This window comes from Nanorana parkeri, unplaced genomic scaffold (assembly GCF_000935625.1).
Source record: "Nanorana parkeri isolate BGI_ZX_2015 unplaced genomic scaffold, ASM93562v1 scaffold1391, whole genome shotgun sequence".
NCBI lineage: Eukaryota > Metazoa > Chordata > Amphibia > Anura > Dicroglossidae > Nanorana > Nanorana parkeri.
This window is the reverse complement of record NW_017307659.1, coordinates 132,476-151,300: the sequence shown is the minus strand read 5'-3', so window position 1 is coordinate 151,300 and position 18,825 is coordinate 132,476. Positions and strand designations below refer to the sequence as shown.

Below are 18,825 nucleotides of genomic sequence, written 5' to 3'. Positions count from 1 at the left end.
CTTACAACATTCAGTTTAAGGTCATCCAGTTCTTGGATTTGGAAATGTATGCAGAGGGGGATAGGCTGTTGTCCAGAACCCACTTTAAAGAGACTGACAGGAATAGTTACATTCCTTCTGTCAGTTGCCATCATCCTACTTGGCTTCGCAATATTCCTAGAGGTCAGATCATGCGGATCAGGAGAAATTGCCATAGTGAGGTTGATTTTTAGAGTTCAATCAGAAATGATAAAAAAGAGGTTTGCTCATAAAGGTTATCAGGACATTTTTGGAGAAGGAAATCCAGAAGGTGGCAGAATTAGATAAACCCACAGAATAAAATAAACCCACAGAATAAACCCATAGACCCACAGAAATAGGTCTAAAGGCGCGTTTCCCTTCTAAATAGGGGAGGGAAGCCTGTATGACTGAAGACCAGGTGACCTCCTCCGCTCGCAAATAACATCATCATTTCAAAGGGAAATACAATATGAAGAGGACATAGTGTGTTTCCTCCAAATAAATGCAATTTATTAAATAAAAGCAGTTAGTCACAATGTCACAGGAGACAAAAGGCATAAAACAAATATCCAATGGACACCACAGTACAAATCTATGGGTGCAAAGGGACTCCTAGTTCTGTGGGTCTATTTCCCCAGGTGAGCACTGTTTCAATTTTGCATTCACTGGGTGGAGGTGAAGGTCTGTCAGGATTCTGTAGAAACTGATTACTTGGAAGTTTGGATCTATCCTGTGGTGGATTATCCCCTGCATTTATTTGCACGATTTTAATTGCTGCACATTGGACTTTGTGTTTTGTAACTTTGTTCACATATTTTCATGTTTTGATATGCTCTTCTGTATATATTTTTAAAGCATTACTCATATATTTAATTGTTCATCAGATATTTCACTGAATTGTACTTATTTAGCTCGGCACATGATTGTCTTACATCCTTTTAGATATTTTTTATTTATCTTGAGTGCTTAGTAGCTCTTATTTGTATTTATTTACTGGCGCTGATCACTTATTGTTTTTTTTTTTTTAAATGTACCTGTTGCGACTTACATACAAATCCAACTTAAGTACAAACCTATAGCAGGGAACTTACATAAGTAGTAATGTGTGTTAGCCTGCTGTATGACACTTCCTGTACTACAGAGTGATCTCCATGTGTTAGCAAATGAAAGTCACCCTGTAGGAGCAGCAGCCTGAATTAGTTGTACTGTACACAAATCCTTCTGAAGCATTGCTTTGCTCTCAGTACTGCCTTTCATAATGTGCTGTACTGTAATACCTGGGCAACAACAGTATTTTCTTACCTTGCTCCATATTAAATATATCCACAGTCTTGGTAAATTTTGGCCTGCGGTATGTACCTCCTTGTCGCAGTCCTCCTAAACTGTAGATGGAGTCATCATTTAGCACATATCTTGAGTAGGCTCTTTTGTTTGGTATACTGGGGAACTTTGTCCAGGAACGGGTTTCAATGTCAAAGACTTCAAAAGCATTCATTGCATATTTAGACTGCCTGCCACCTGTAAGCACAGAAGCTATTGTCAGAAGATGCAGTATATTATTTCGAGGACTGAAGAAGAAGGAAAGATGAGGAGAGCACAAGAGGGGTAAGGAAGGAAGGCTTTTTTTTCTCTTACTATGATTGTCCATGTACCCACCTAATAACCTCCTCTACTTATCTCTAGTGAAAACACATATAAACTTCAGGCAGGAGATTGGATTATTGATTTCTGCTCTTTATATCTTTTAATATATAATTTAGGCTTCATTTAAAATTCAGTCTGATAAACAGGGTTTCTTTGACTTTTATATGCCCCAGCTATTGACAGTCATGACATGCTGGGGCGTTGGTGTGGCTACGCAGAGCTAATTGTTTTTTTAAATTCTTCTATCTTTGTATGATTGCTAGAGGTATGGAGATTACATAAACTAGGATTTCAGATAGATAGGTCTTCTTTGCATATTAACAGTTCTCCCAGCAGTGAGGCAAATTGAAACCGCTCATGCAACAATGTAGCTAAATCTAGGTATCGTCCAACTGTTTAGACAAATTTACTATTTTGAGTTTGCAGCTTAATTTTGTAAATTCTCCCTCTAATGATCGGAAATGGTGTTATGATACATTTGTCACAAATATGTAATGTAAGGGCCCATTTACACCAGTGAGCATGCATTATGGCCTGTAAAATGCGTGCTGCGTGGATGGAGGAATCACCCACTGGGCCAAGTTTCAGTATCTTGCTAGTCGGCCCCACTGGCTCTCAAAACAACTGACCAATGCCTGCATCCAATCAGATTGTTCAGGTATTTGACAGCCAGCTGGGCTGATTAGGAAGATACTGACGCTTGGCCCAGCGCTAGATTCCTCCATCCAAACAGTTTAGCGTAGATGGAGGAATCTGTTGCACTTTTTCCATCTAGAAAATCTGCAGAAAATCTATAGGTGTATGGCCAGCTTTATAGATCCTAATTAACACAGCTCTGTGCACCATAAACAAGCCCTAAAGATTAAATGATGGCATAGATGGTTATGAATTAAAAAACAAAATTAATGAATGAGTTAAATCTTAATGGTTAGTTGTGTGCTCACATTGGGGCCGATTCAATAAAGCATTTGCCACACTTTTCTGGCATTATGTCTGTATGAGAGAAACCGGCGCCAAATTCATAAAAGTTGTGCAAAAGTTTTCTGCTATTTGTGTGTTCTTAGGTGCAACACTTTTACATTCTGGCACTATGGGTGCAATAAATTCATTAAGAAATACCGCCATATTATTGAAAAGAAAAGTGGAGGTAAATAAGACCTCTTCCATGTTGGAGTAAATTGTCTTGCATGTGTAAGTAACAAAATTATGCCTGAGACATTTCTACAACAGATTTATATACACCTTATTGACAGTTCCATGAATCTGTTGCATGCTGCGCCATTTGTTGCACTGATGGGAGACAGATTTCTAATGAGTTTTTACAACACTCTTTATGAATTCCAGGGGAATGTGTCTCTTTAATATTGTGCAGCATGTTTCAAAAGGTAAAAAATCAGGTTAGGAAATAAGAAGCCTGTAGGTAATTAGTTGTGGATGTGGTGCAAGTTATTTCACAAGGAAAACATCTCACCAGTCCATGTAATGTGGAATCGCAGGTTTTGGTCGGATTATACAGCAAGTAATCACCTGAAATTCTACTGGTTTATTATAATTAACACTGATGTCTGCCAACTAACAGGCCTTAGGCAAACACATATTTTATCAGTATTCAATGTACTAGACAACAAACGGACCGCCTCATGCCATATATCTCACGTCATTTGTGTACTGTAGCATTCCACTACAATACTGACCCATAGTTTAAATACCAAGACCAGGGTAGCAGATTCAATGCCACACTCCCTTGCAGCTTCCCAGGCACCAAGGACTGCGGCTGTGATGTGAGGAATGTAAGTGGCTGTCTGTATCGCTGAGCCAGTCACAGGCAGATTTTTGTGATGTCTCCACTGGCTCAGTGACCAAAAACACGACGCCAGATGTTGTTGTGGTTTCAGCGTTGCGCTTGGGTAGCGTTGCCACCTTTTCTTCAAGCAAAACCCAAACATTCTAGCGCCACGCCACAGTTTTTTGGGGGATAATACAGGAGAGAGCGAGGAGAGACAACCAGGAGAGAGAACGAGAAGAGACAACCAGCGCAGAGAGCGAGGAGTGACACCAAGAGGAAAAAAAGAGAGATGGCGAGGAGAGACAGCCAGGGGAGAGAGTGAGGAGAGACAGCCAGGAGAGAGATCGAAGAGAGACAACCAGGGGAGAGAGCAAGGAGAAAGAGCAAGAAGAGACAGCCAGGAGAGCAAGTGAGGAGAGACGGCCAGGAGAGAGAGAGGAGAGAAAGCCAGGAGAGACAGCCAGGAGGATGAGCAAGGAGAGACAGCTAAGAGAGACAGCAAGGGGAGACGAAGAGAGACCGCCAGTAGTGTGCGCCTTTCAAGACTTATCTGCACCCTGGGTTTCAGGCACCTCCTTGCGGTTTCCCCTGTCCGCCTGACATTGTGACATCTTGTGTCCGGGTTTCAGCTTGCCTGAAATCCGGACACAGCACATACAGGTCTCAAAACCTGGACAATCCCGTACAGGTGGTAAATCCTGGACAGGTGGCAACCCTATGCTTGGGGTGATAAGGGTGTGCCCATGAGCACGCCTATGATTATGAAGTGAAAGTCATAGTGCTTTACAAACAACATTGGGAACATCTTAGCAGCTATCAGATTCAATTTGAGTTGGCTAGACACTAGAGAGCGTGGGCTTGATTGCTCAGCCTGCTCCCCTGTATGTTTGTCAAGCAGTTGCCGAGTACTTAACAAATGCCATCCATGACATGTCTTAGCTCAAGCATATTACAGCACATACCTTGCAGAATGAAACAGACAGCTATGTTTCAGTAATTGGAGTGTGTAAGGAAGTTATAAAATGCCCCCATGTAATCCAATTATAAATTAATTTAAACCTGGGTGCTTAGATATATTTTTAAATAGTACCTTAGTGTTACTGTTTTTGTGGTAGCTTCCTCTTATCCCCTGCACATCAACAATTAAAGTGACAGTGGAAGGAGTAATCAGGCTATAATGCACTGCACAGTTCTGTAAATGTAACCAATGGTGCTTGCTGGTTGTTGTATTTCAAGTATGTATATTTTTTTCTAAATATTAAAAGTTTTCTTGAGCATTTAAAACATTACAGAAGAAAGGCCAGTCAGAAAGAAGACTCCCAGATAGAGAGTGTCAGCAGAAAACACAGCCACAATAGTCATGTAGCAAAGCAAAGTTCAGCTCCTATGCAATAATTCTATGACCGGTCCATGGTCGTGTATTAGGAGACTGTCCAGGCTAAGCCACTTCAGAAGGCCAAACCTGTTTAACCCTAGTGGTATGGGCCCTGCAGGGCCTGCACCACAGACCAATCTGCAGCAACACCCGACATACCCCAAAGAACCTGGACACCATCTTCCAAACTGGGACCCTCCAAGGGGCACCCGAGAGTGAACAAGGAAAAGTATAGAACTAGAGAAGAAAGAGAAAAAGAAAGTGACAAGTGAGCAAAGAGAAAGAATGCAAGAGGCACCCCAGAGACAACAGGGGTACCCTGTGGTCTGGACGCAGATCTGGAGGCAACCCTGGTGAGATCTGGAGGCAGCGTGGTGACATCTGGACGCGGCCTTGGAGACATCTGGACGCAGCCTTGGTGACATCTGGACGCAGCCTTGGTGGGATCTGGACGCAGCCTTGGTGGGATCTGGACGCAGCCTTGGTGACATCTGGACGCAGCCTGGTGAGATCTGAACGCAGCCTGGTGAGATCTGAACGCAGCTTGGTGGGCTCTGCATTACATATGTCACCAGGCTGCGTACAGATCTCACCAGGCTGCGTACAGATTCTGTACGCAGCCTGGTGAGATCTGTACACAGCTTTGGTGAGATTTGTATGCAGCCTGGTGAGATCTGTAGCCGAGTTGTCACCAGGCTGTATCCAGATGTCACCAGGCTGTGTCTAGATTCTGAACGCCGCCTGGTGAGATCTGTATTTAGCTCTGGTGAGATCTGTATTTAGCTCTGGTGACATCTGGACGCACCCTGGTGACATCTGGACGCACCCTGGTGACATCTGGACGTAGCCTGGCTGGATCTGGACTACATATGTCACCAGGCTGCGTCCAAATTCTGAACTCAGCCTGCTGAGATCTGTATTTAGCTCTGGTGAGATCTCTATTTAGCTCTGGCGAGATCTGAACGCAGCCTGGTGAGATCTGGACTACATATGTCACCAGGGCTGCGTCCAGATTCTGTACGCAGCCTGGTAAGATCTGTATGCAGCTTTGGTGAGATTTATATGCAGCCTGGTGGGATCTGGAGTCCAGATGTCACCAGGCTGCGTCCAGATTCTGAACGCAGCCTGGTGAGATCTGTACGCAGCCCTGGTGACATCTGTATGCAGCCCTGGTGAGAAACGGCCCTAAAATTAATAGTCTGTATTGTTTTAGAAAAAATTTCACATGTTCCCTTAAGAAAAAGTATCGGCAAGTACCTAAGGGGAAGTATTTGTACTTGGTCTTGAAAAAGTGGTATCGGGACATCCCTAGTATTCACATTCAACAACCATGTACACAGGTTGGGATTTTTCATGTATATGACTCTAATCAGAATATTATGGATAAATAAATCTGAGGCAAAAAAAATAGAAACTGAAATAACTTACAGGAACTCTTGAAAAAGTTACATGGAGGCTGCCATTGCTGACCCTGTGGTTCTCCACCCCTTTCCTCTCTCACTGTCACCAGTCAGCATGACCGGACTATAGCCTTGCAATTTATGTTAACATTTTTTCAGGACAGATAGAGTTTTCTTTTGGAGGTATATAATCACCACTGGGGGGGAAGGGGGGTTATCGCCCACAGGCCCATAGGCGACGCTTAAAACGCTTTTACTGCTCATCAGTTTAGTGTTATCAGTGATTAATGGCCCTAAAATTATTGCTCACACTTCGATGTTTGTGGCAATATGTAACATGTGCGGCACAATAGGTGCAATCGTCGTTTTTTCGCATATAGGCGCACCCGACACATATCTGCGTGTGTATGTGGGGGCGGGGACTTAAAACAATTGTTTTCTTTTTTAATTTTTTGTATTCTTTATTTTTTTAAATGATTCTTTAATTTTTGTATTACTTTTTTTTACACACAACTTTATTGCTATTACATGGGGGGCTAAGAAGCCCCCTATGTGATAGCCAATTTACATGACAGGTCCTCTTTATGGAGACATCAGGGGTCTCCAAGACCCCTGTCACCTAGGAACCTCCAGAGAAGCTGATGAAGCAGAGATCGGCTTGATCAGCTTCTGTAGCTGGAGAGTGACACTGAATGCAGGAAGTGATGTAATATACATCACTTCCTGCATTCGGGGTCTGAGAAAAGATCAAAGGGAGACCGTATACTGATCTCCCTTTGATCTCCTGTCACAGAGCCGTACTGGCAGTGACAGCTGCTAATACAAGCGATCGGGCGTCTCTAGAGACGCCCGATAGCTTGAATGTAAAGCTCCCGGCCGGTCGTGTAATTCTCGTCAGGATTTTTCAAGCCCTGCCTCTGATGCTCGCACACGGCCGGGACATACAGCTGTCAAGCTGTCACAGAGTTAACTGCGACATATTACTTGTACTGTGCCGTTTTTTTATGTGCCGGGATGTACTCCTGTCACTGGTACGCTACTGCGGGTGGGAGTGGCTCTATCTCGGGGGAGGGGGGGGGGCAACGGGGCAATTGGATCCGCCACTGCTGTGGTTTAAGTCACTCACCTAAAAACTAAATACAATGCAAACATCAGGATTCCTTGATCGACACCCTGGTAGTGTTGATAGAGGAATCTGCTCTATTTTTCTCGTTCAGCCCGCAGGTTGAATGAGAAAAAAAGAGCAGCGTTTGAATGAGAAAAAAAGAGCAATCTAGGCCAAAATAGCTGAACTGGAAAGTGAACTGAATTGGAGAATGTTTCCAAATCAGCTATTTTGTCCTAAATTTTTCACTTCTCCTGCCTTCTCCAAACTCTTCACCCTTTTGTGAATAGCCCTGATAGTGTTACAGGGAAGGAGCTGGGTTTCCAGTTCTTTCCAGGTTTTCTGGAGTATAAATGGAAAAGTGGGAATAATTTATTTAGGCCCACTGACATGGGATTGTGGCGGTCCAGGTGTTTTTGCTCCCGTTTTCCCTGTTTTTTTTTTTCCATTAATGTGTTGCGATATATCTTAGTGGACTTCTTCAGACACACATAGATTTGCAATAGAGACGGAGGTTTTGTTTGTTTGTTGATAGAAAGCTGGGTTCATACAATGGAAGGTGCCACCTAAACAAACCAAACAGGTTTTTCACAATGGTGTAGCTTGTCCTGTATTGATTCATATCACAATGGGATGGTGATCGTAAACTGTCACACCTAGCCTGGTCAAGACTCAAATCAAATCTGGACTACAGATGGCAATTTATGGTACAACGCTGTCACCTAGAGGTGGGAAAGTGAAATGCATGGTATTGCATTTTCCTAAAGGTGAAAGGGGCGGCGCTTCCAAAGTGTGAGGCCAGTTTCTCTCAATAAAAAGCCAGTAGCTGAAATGTTGAGGAGCACTGCACTTCACAAGACGAGGGCTTCACAGGAGGGGGGACAGTACGAGGGGGCTTCACAAGACGAGAGGACTTCCTTCAAGACCAGGACATACTGTACAAAGGATTTAGCAGAGACTGCAAAGAGAAGCCATTTGTAGGCCAAGAAGTCCTGCTCATCATGTAATTTGTGGAGCCTGCAGCCTGAGCTAAGTACATTTTCAGTGTTTCCCCTCCTAGAAAGCATTACATGTACTAGAAGAAAGTGTAGTGAATGTTTGTAGCAGCCAGTCTTGTTTATGTATTTGTTTTTTCCTGTAACTAAGTTTGTACACGCAGCATTTTCGCCAAGTAAAGTACTTTTAAATGCTACTGGGTCAGTTTCCTTGAAGTTTACTGCAAGAACAGACAACAAATATAAATTAAAGTTTTGCCAAGCTTTACAGCTGGGCTCGTCCTTGGGATAAGCTTGACGTCTGGGATTTGTAGTGCAGAGCATTACAATTAAATGTAGGTACTGTCCCTTTAAGATGTTAACTGACAAATTTAACTGACAAATTTCGGCGGGAAAAGGACAGGTTTCGGCGGGAAAATTCGGGCTCGTGTCTCTTCTAGAAGTTTCTGGACCATTAGCCCAGGAGCCTATATAAAGGTCGGCATGAGGGAGAGCGGTCACTCGGCTGGACTCTTTCACAGCGTGCTCGTGCCCACCCGCACTTAAGCTATATTTTTTGCGTGCTCCTTCATGTGGTCTGTCACTCTTTAAAAGAGGGGACTTATGTTGGATGGTTATTTATAATATTGCTCGAGTCGTAGTGGCTGGGCAATTTGTATGGTTGTTTTTAAGTGCAAGTTACAGTTATCAGTTTGAGTTTAATAAAGTTGAAATTATTTTAATATGGTAACCAATAAAGGGGCCGTGGCCAGTTTAACCCACAATGGGTGTTATAGGTATTATTATATTTATGTTGTATAATATAAGTATGTTTATTGAAAGGGTGCCGCCTACATTACCATGGGATCTGGGTCTCTGGAGATTTCTAATAGTCTTGGGCGGGATGAAATCTCCAGTCCTGGGGCCAGGTGCAGCCAATTGCCAGGCCAGACTGTCCAGGTGGCTGATAACAGCCCTATAAAGAGAGTGGTGCAGGAGTACATGCAGAGCGTGGGAGACTGCGTGTATGTGACGCACGAGACACTGAGCTGGAGTCTGGCTGGGGAGGCCGAGAGGGCCTGTGGCACACGCAGTGTGTGGGCGAGGCCAGGAGGGTCTATAGCACACGAGGTGTGTTTGGAAAGGTCGGGAGGACCATCATCACACAGGGAGGTATGAAGCTGCTGGGTGTCTGTCCATGAGCAGGTTGAGGCTCTAAACCTGAGGTGGGACATGATACCGGTGCTGAGCCAAATCTTGGATGTTGCTGGAAGATGCACCCTGTTTATGTTTGTTTGCTGAAAATAAGCAATTTAAGTTGTACTGTTTGGAAGAGAATAAAGTGGTCATGTTGCAAAACAGCCTGGCTAAGAATCCTTAAATACCCTGGGCCTGTTCACACGACGTCCGTTTTGTGTGCTGACCGACTCCGTACGCTGCTGCACTCAAAATGCATCCCAATGTATCCCTATGTGTTTTATGGGCTCCAGTTCTCACGTGCGCAGTCCGTTCAGCTTACGACAGAAAAAATACTGCATGTCACATTTTGTCAGGTCCGGAAACGGTCCGGATATGCAAACGCGCACGAAACGCAACGAAAACGGAACGGAAACGCAACGCAATGCAGTTAAGGGGGGGAAAAAAAAGAAAAAATTGTATTCTTGCTCCACTTATTATGATGTCATCAACATTGACAAAAAATTAACTGTCAGCATCCGGACCGAAAACGCATCAAAAACGCACTGCATCAGCAGCTCCACGTCTGCTGATCAGCACCTGATCAGGACCTGATCTCATGTGAACAGGCCCTAAACGTTACAACTAGTGGAGGTAGCGGGCAGTTAGCCGGAAAAAGTTGTTTGTTTGGACTGCTTAAAGCGACAGGAATCTCAGCAAAAGTTCCTGTGAACTGTGGAAGACAGACAGCCTGTTCTGTGTGAGACCCTTAAAGGAGCAGTGCACTTATTCGTCTGGAGAGTGCAGAGTGCTGTATACTGTACGAACTAAGTGCCTGTGGCAATGGGTCGCTCTGACAGAAGAGACCATGATAAAATGGCCAACCCAGGAACAAAGTAAAGGTGATGTGTCTCCAGACAAGCTGGTAATGGTACCAGATGTGTGTGTAACCAAAAATTGTGGTCTTTGGGATGATGTGGTTGCATGCATGGAAGGCCAGCAGTCAGAGCAGTGGCCAGCGGAGAGACTGTCCAGTGAGGTTGCCACAGAAGACGGCCACTCTGTGGTGCGTGGCCAGTGCTCTGTCCAGCGTTGAGGCTGTGAACAATCTGGTTCATAATGATAAGGGTCTGGCTAGTGATGGCAAATGTGATGTTCAGTGGTCAGAGGAACTGCTACTGCTACTGACGTTCAGTGTGGTTGCTGCGGGAGATGACTACTCTGTGGTATCTGCAGATATTGCACTGCCCAACAGTACCAACATGGGAAGAAATGAGAATAACTGGGATGGTATGTCAGATCCTGGTGGGATAGTTATCAGAACTGATGACAGAAGAGCTGACCGGGACAGTAGGGAAGAAGTGGGTGACAACCAATCACTTGCTGACAGGGGCTCTAGGGTTGACCCACAAAAGACTATAGGAGACGAGACTGAAAGTGACAATGCTGAGTTTGACAGTATTATCAGGGAAAGAACAGCAGAGACTGACGGTGTCCACTCTGAAACTGTCAATGGATATAGTGACCGTGACCACACGTAACATGGAGGACTATTACTGCTAGAAATACAGACGGAAAGAAACTTCAGAGGGTCTAGTCAGGATCCAGACTGTGAGGTTAGGTCTGTGTGTCCGCTCCTCCGGATCGGAACAAGGTGGGGGGGGGATATGTGACAGGACAGTGCTGTGTCATTGTGGTGATTGGTGTGTTTGGCGCCCAGGACTCTCGGCCAGAAGGACTGAGAGGGTCCAGAAAACGTATAGCATTGCAGGGAAGGAGCTGGGTGTCCAGTTCTTTCCAGGTTTTCTGGCATATAACTGGGATCTGGGTCTCTGGAGATTTCGAAGAGTCTTGGGCGGGATGAAATCTCCAGTCCTGGGGCCAGGTGCAGCCAATTGCCAGGCCAGACTGTCCAGGTGGCTGATAACAGCCCTATAAAGAGAGTGGTGCAGGAGTACATGCAGAGCGTGGGAGACTGTGTGTAGTGATGCACGAGACTCTGAGCTGGAGAGGCCGATAGGGCCTGTGGCACACCCAGTGTGTGGGCGAGGCCAGGAGGGTCTGTGGTACACGAGGTGTGTTTGGAAAGGTCGGGAGGACCATCGTCACACATGGAGGTGTGAAGTTGCTGGGTGTCTTTGAGCAGGCTGAGGCTGTAAGACTGGCCATGCACCTTACAATTATCTGCAGATTTTCTGTGGTCAGATGGAAAACAATCCATCTGATGGAGGAATCTCCCACTGGGCCAAGCTTTAGTATCTTGCTTGTCAGCCCCGCCGGCTCTCTAAATACCTGAACAATCTGATTGGATGCAGGCATTGTTCAGGTGTTTGGAGAGCCAGCGGAGCCAACTAGCAAGATTACGGAAGCTTGGCCCAGCGGGAGATTCCTCCATCAGATGGATTGTTTTCCATCTGACCACAGAAAATCTGCAAATAATTGTAAGGTGTATGGGAACCTTAACCCTGAGGTGGGACATGATACCGGTGCGGAGCCAAATCTTGGCTGTTTCTGGAAGATACACCCTGTTTATGTTTGCTTGCTGAAAAGAAGCAATTTAAGTTGTACTGTTTGTAAGAGAATAAAGTTGTTATGTTGCAAAACGGCCTGGCTAAGGATCCTTAAATACCCTAAACTTTACACTATACTGGTGATCTTCAGTTCGTGTTTTATAAGGCAGTCAATGGAGCATTGGTGTGCACTTTTGATTAGTTTAGACCAGTCTGAACAATATTAGATCATTTCTTATTGATTGCTATACATTTAATACATTAAATTAGTTATGAAAAAGCATAGCTTCAGCAAAATATATTTTAAAAAAGCAAGATATTATTGATCCTTATTATTTGTTTAATATTACTTGATCATTCATATGATTGTTAGTAAAAGTCAGCTTTAAACAAGAAATGGTGATGGTGCTTACCTAGTACATAAATCTTTGTTCCTCGCAGAAAAGAGGTAGCACCATACCGAGGTGTTGGCATTGGGGCAAGGTGAACCCAAATATCTTTTAGCATGTCAAACTGCTGAAGGAAACTATGCGGTCGCAGATCTGAACCCATACCTCCAACAGCATAAACCCTGCAGTCTGAAATAAAAAAGGAAATACACAATATAATTAGGCATTAGTTCCGCAAGAAACTGACATGTAGGTAAGCTCAGATTCAAGTTACACAGGCTCTGTCTTGGTGTGTAACTTCTAGGGATGCACCGATACTAGTATTGGCGCCGATACGGAGCATTTGGGCGTGTACTCGTACTCGCCCAAATGCTCCGATACCTTTGCCGATACTGGAACTTCCGGTCAGAGGGAGATTTCCTCTGACCGGCAGTGCCGCGAGTGAACATGGAGCAACGAGCCAGGCAAACAAATCTGATAATATGGTGACACAACCCCCACCTTGCAGACAAATCATTCCCCTCACATAGATCCTCAGAAGCAGTCATTACCGTACCAGTCCCTCAGCCAGCTGGGCAGACACCGCTCTCCAAGCTCTCTGGGATCTGCCCACGTCTTGATGCTGTTAGAGGATGTCTGAATGAGAGCACTGGGCAGTCTGCACATGCGCTGTAGCAGGCTGAGGGCCTGTGCTTACCTAGTACATAAATCTTTGTTCCTCGCAGAAAAGAGGTAGCACCATACCGAGGTGTTGGCATTGGGGCAAGGTGAACCCAAATATCTTTTAGCATGTCAAACTGCTGAAGGAAACTATGCGGTCGCAGATCTGAACCCATACCTCCAACAGCATAAACCCTGCAGTCTGAAATAAAAAAGGAAATACACAATATAATTAGGCATTAGTTCCGCAAGAAACTGACATGTAGGTAAGCTCAGATTCAAGTTACACAGGCTCTGTCTTGGTGTGTAACTTCTAGGGATGCACCGATACTAGTATTGGCGCCGATACGGAGCATTTGGGCGTGTACTCGTACTCGCCCAAATGCTCCGATACCTTTGCCGATACTGGAACTTCCGGTCAGAGGGAGATTTCCTCTGACCGGCAGTGCCGCGAGTGAACATGGAGCAACGAGCCAGGCAAACAAATCTGATAATATGGTGACACAACCCCCACCTTGCAGACAAATCATTCCCCTCACATAGATCCTCAGAAGCAGTCATTACCGTACCAGTCCCTCAGCCAGCTGGGCAGACACCGCTCTCCAAGCTCTCTGGGATCTGCCCACGTCTTGATGCTGTTAGAGGATGTCTGAATGAGAGCACTGGGCAGTCTGCACATGCGCTGTAGCAGGCTGAGGGCCAATCACGTGGGCGCTGTACACACAGGAGACGTGGGCAGATCTAGGAGAGCTTGGAGAGGGGTGTCTGCCCAGCTGGCAGAGGGACATCTATAGTACGGTAATGAATGCTGCTGAGGATCGATGTGAGGGGAATGAGGTGTCTGCAGGGTGGAGGTTGTATCACCATATTGTCAGATCTGTTTGGCCGGCCTCAATGCCGTTTGGCTGGGAAGCTGGCTTCCCGGCCAATCAGCATCAAGCTGGCCAAACAGAATGGAGTCCGCTTCCCGGGCAATCAAGAAGCCGGGCGGTGGGTAATGACACGTCGCCTGGCTGCCTGATTGCACGGGAAGTCGGCTCTATGCTACCGGAAGTACCGGTATCGGTACTCAGTATCGGCTAGTAACGAAATATAAATATCGGCACTCGTACTTGATACCAAAAAAACGGTATTGGTGCATCTCTAGTAACTTCTATTGATGGCACCTTTTGGCCATCAACAAGCACACTACCAAATATCCGGAAGTACTGTAGGCCAATATGTTAAGGTGATAACCAAGGTGGAAAATCCAACTGTATGCAATAGGTCATTCAAATATGTGAAGTGGTGCTGTCACCCAACACAGTAAATAAATAATATGTGCATAAACCAAATATTGTAGTGAACAATACTACTGTGAACATTTTTTTTTTCAAATTCAATCTTCTTATCAACTGTTTGTAAGTCAAAAGTGATTATCCTTAAAAGATCTCAAAAGTGACTAATATAGTAGCAAGACTTGAGAGCAGTGTCTGTGTTTTATGATTTCATGAAGACTTTGTTTCAATTATGTGTTTAACACACTGACACAGGACATTTGCTACTTTATTAGTCACTTTTGAGAATACTTGGTTTTTGCACATATTATTTGTTTACTGTGTTGGGTGACAGCGCCACTTCACATATTTCAATTATATGAATGCAGGCTCATGCATGCTCATGCAGGCAATTTAAGTGAGCAGCTGTAAGGAGGAACGCCCAGTTTTTTAAGAGTAATGAGCGCAGAAGTTTCTATAGAAAATGTATGCAATAGATGTCTGCATAGTGCTCTTTACCAAACACCTGTACAGTGAGGAGCAAGCCAGGAAGGGGAGTGCCCAGCATAGTAATGTTTAATATCTAAAAATGGGTAGAAATAGAGTCCTTGAGAGTGGCTAAGATACAATTAAGCTATTGTAACCTATTAAACCTATTAACCCATATATTTCTGTAGATTATAAATAAATGTTAGGACTCTTTCTGTAGATAGACACCCTAAAGTGTAAAGAAAGTTAATAAAAGTCCAAGGACAGTGTCGTTTAAATGCTGGAGATGTCCTAATGAACCCGCTGGCCTGTTACATGTGCTGTGGTCTTGTCCTGAGCTTCTGGACTACTGGAGGGGTGTGGTTGTGGAGGTATGGGGGGTGCCTGTCCCTATAAAACCAGGAGAGTGTATCTTGGGTCTCGTTGAGGGACTGGCTCCTTCTGTGGTGTCCTGTACCCTCCTTACTTACCTACTATTCTATGCTAGGAAGCTCCTCATTTTGAATTGGAGGAAACCGCTGGCACCTACATTGGACATCACTAGTCAATGCTTCCTTGCCATTTCATAAAGCAGCTTATGCTAGTAGAGGCTGTCCTTTGAAATTTGAGAATGCATGGTCATCATGGCTCCAGTCTGCTAATACAGTAGTTGTCTAATTGTTTATACTTTGAGTGTCTGCCCTTAGAGTCTTTGCACACCACTGGTACCTAGCCTCTACTTCTTGCTCATAAAGTGGCTACACAGTATGGGAAACTCCACTTTAACCCTAAAGGTAGCTGCTCAGATTTGTGTTTCATTTCATATCTGTTTGCTGCATAGATAACTAATGGGATGGAGTATGTTGGATTTGTGTAGACATCAACATCATCAAGTGTTGGGGGGGGATTGTTGACCGGATTGTGTTGGGAACGATTTGGGGGGTATTGGCCTTCAATTTCTTTCTTTTCTTTGGGATTGGGTCAATCTGCACCCTAACTCCTTGTACCTTTTTAACTTCTACTATACAGCTATGACACTATGTTAGTGTCTTGTTTTGATATATTATAAATTCATTAAAAGATTTTATTTAAAAAGAAGTCCAAGGTGTTTTCGGTTGAATGACCTCTTGACTGTTTATATGACGCTGGTATTCTACCAACCAAATTTGGTCAAAGTTGTTGGTTCTCCACCCCCATCAGAAATATTATCAATCTCTGCATGGCGGTCTCACGTCAAGCACAAATACTGCAAACAGTGTTAAACTTTCAACAACAATATAGAAAGGGCATCCAAGCAGTTCAATTGTATTTAAAAGGTATCTTCTTGCGCGTATTCAAATAACATTGTCTCTGTTGGTGTTGATCAGAAAAAGGTAACAGTCACTCAAGGAAGGGACAATTAAACTGGATTCACACCTAAGTGACACCTATTCAGAGTGTATTACGCACGTCTTTTTTTGAGTGGTTTTCTTTTACGTTAAGTCGCTTGTTTTTGTGAGCAGATTTTGGCACATTCAAGTCAATAAGCAAAACATATGTAATACGCGCTCAAATAATCGAAACACACGTTTTTCAAGCGTATCTATTGAGTCTATGGGACAAAACGCGCTGAAATCAGCCCCAAAGTAAGTCATGTAGTATTTCCCGCGACAAAACGCTGACATGTACACTGGGGCCATAGACATGAATAGGATTCCTAGTGTTGAGCGGTTTGTTGCACTGATTTACGCACGACAAACATCTTCGGTGTGAAGGGGGCCTTAATGAGGAGGGGAGGCATAAAGGCTTACCTTCGCTGCTGTTGGATTGTTTGCTTTTTTTTAATGGATGTTACAATCTTTTAGGAGCTCTCATGCACCCCTCAACTATACACAGCAAAGACCCATCCTCTTGTGTTTTTTGCAGCACAGACGTGCCTGTGGGTTGTGCAGTTTTACATTAATAAGTCACACTGTCTTCTCTAAAATAACTTCCCCAGACTATAGTGACAATAGTTTAAATTGGTTGTAATGAACTCCTTTATATTGCCAATGCCCCATAACTGAACAAACATACTTAGGATGATAGAATTGTGGAGCTGGAGCTTTGTAGTTTGTGCTGCAGTAATACATTATGTTTACCCCATATGGGTTTGGTTGCAGTAAAATATACAATTGTTATAACCTGCCATCTCTATAGTCGGTTCTTAGACAGTGATCTGTATACAGAGGCAGGAGGGGCTGCCTCTGCAAGCCTGTCTTTATAGCGGATTGTGAGAATCCTTCTTTATCTCTTAAGGCTGGGTTAGGACTAACCATTTCCAAGGCACTGGGGGCAGAGAAAAGTGAATTAATCCACTAGCAGAAAACATTAATCTACTTGACCTCATTCTTTGGACTAAGCCATCACTATTTTTTTGGCAGGAAAAAAAAATATAAAGAAAATTATTCAAACTGCCTCGGTATGTGATCCGGGCCGGCCACAATCAGGCAGCGGTTGCCCTCTAATCAGGCATATTAGAGGTAGCTTGCTGGGGAATCTCTGGGCCCTTATAGACCACCTGAGAGCCCACACAGCACCCCTGAGAGCTGCCCAACCCCCTGAGAGCCCCTGCAGACCACCTAACAGCTCGCAGAGCTGACCTGAGAGTCACACAACCACAATGAGAGCCCATACAGCCCCTGAGAGCCACACAGCATTCCTGAGAGATGCACAGCCCCTCTGAGAGCCTGTATAGACCCCCTAACAGCTCGCAGAGCCCACCTGAGAGTCACACAGCCCCCTGAGAGCTTGCACAACATCCCTAAGAGCCACACAGCCCTCCCCCCACACAGCATCTAATAGACCTTATAGACCACCTGAGAACTGCACAGCCCCCCTGAGAGCATGTACAGACCACCTAAGAGCCTGCAGAGTTTGCCATTCAGGGTTGGCACTTTGAGATACATAATTTCATCCTTAATTAATTTTGTATGGGACTTTTATATCTTTACATGCTTGCTTATCCATATATTTGTTTTGACATTGTATATAAATATATTTGTTAATAAGCCACTAGAGGAAAATCTGTATTTCACTGCTGTTACTCAGATTTGGAGCTCAACAACTGTTGTAATGAGATATCAGCCACAAAGCTAATTTACTGCTTTCAGTGGAACAGCAGAATAAAAAAAACTACACATTTCATTTTAAACAGTAGCTAGTCAGTTTGCTATCTATTCGCAGAAATATATAGCTTCTGAGCTGAATATAGTTGCCCATATTAGACAAATAAAAAAATACATACTTTATGACAGTTACCTCTCACAGTGATTGATATACCCATTGCTGCCTCACGGAGGGAGCTCTTCTTCTTCCATTTGCCCTCATCAATATTGTAGACCTCTACCACTTTTAGAGGTGACTGGTTTTCTCCCACTCCTCCAACTACCATGATTCTCTTGCCCAACGCGACCACCGCCACCCCAGCTCTAGCAGATGGCATTGGCGCTAGGCTAGTCCAGCGATTGACTTCTGGAGAAAACAACTCGAAAGTGTTCATTGGGTTTCCTGCCTCATCACATCCTCCAACAGCAAAGATCTGCCCTCCCGCTTCTACAAGAGAACAGTACACACGTGGGCTGGAAAGCGATGCTAGCGTTTGCCACTGGAAGTCTTTGGCACATGGCACCTCCATGCTGGATCATCCAAACTGTAGAAGTTCATCTGTCTGTGTAAAACTCAGTACCCTGAGCACAAAATAAGAAGGGAAAATAATTACATTTCAATTTCTTACTATTACAACTTACCGTATATACTCGAGTATAAGCCGAGATTTTCTGCCCATTTTTTTGGGTGAAAAGTGCCCCCCTCGGCTTATACTCGAGTCAGCGTCTCAAGAACTTACTTACCTCGCCGAGCGTCGCATCATATATATAGCAGATATTATATAATTGTTGTACTGCCAAATTTGTACTTTTCTGTTTTTAAAACAGAAAAGTAAAAATCCTTAAAATTTAATTTTCTGCAGCTTAAACAGCATTTTCAGGTAAAAAAAAAAAAAAGTATTGTGGGCAGTCAGCTCTGATCCTGCACTTGTAGATTTCATTTTTATTTCCATCTAA

General features: G+C 44.1%; 1 protein-coding gene across 2 annotated transcripts in view; it reads right to left on the bottom strand.

Annotated features, from left to right (window-relative positions):
- The window catches only part of KLHDC8A (kelch domain containing 8A), a 48,321-nt gene extending 29,876 nt beyond the window's left edge, over positions 1–18,445 (bottom strand). For both annotated transcript variants that reach the window (XR_001941926.1, XM_018569768.1), the window contains exons 1-3: positions 18,023–18,445; positions 13,057–13,221; positions 1,303–1,518 (exon numbers count right to left, since the gene is read on the bottom strand). Coding sequence is in view for 1 of the 2 variants with exons in the window: in XM_018569768.1 (XP_018425270.1) it covers positions 1,303–1,518; positions 13,057–13,221; positions 18,023–18,398 (757 nt within the window). In the remaining variant the exon portion in view is untranslated. The remainder of the gene's footprint in view (positions 1–1,302; positions 1,519–13,056; positions 13,222–18,022) is intronic.
- Between the last annotated feature and the right edge of the window lie 380 nt (positions 18,446–18,825).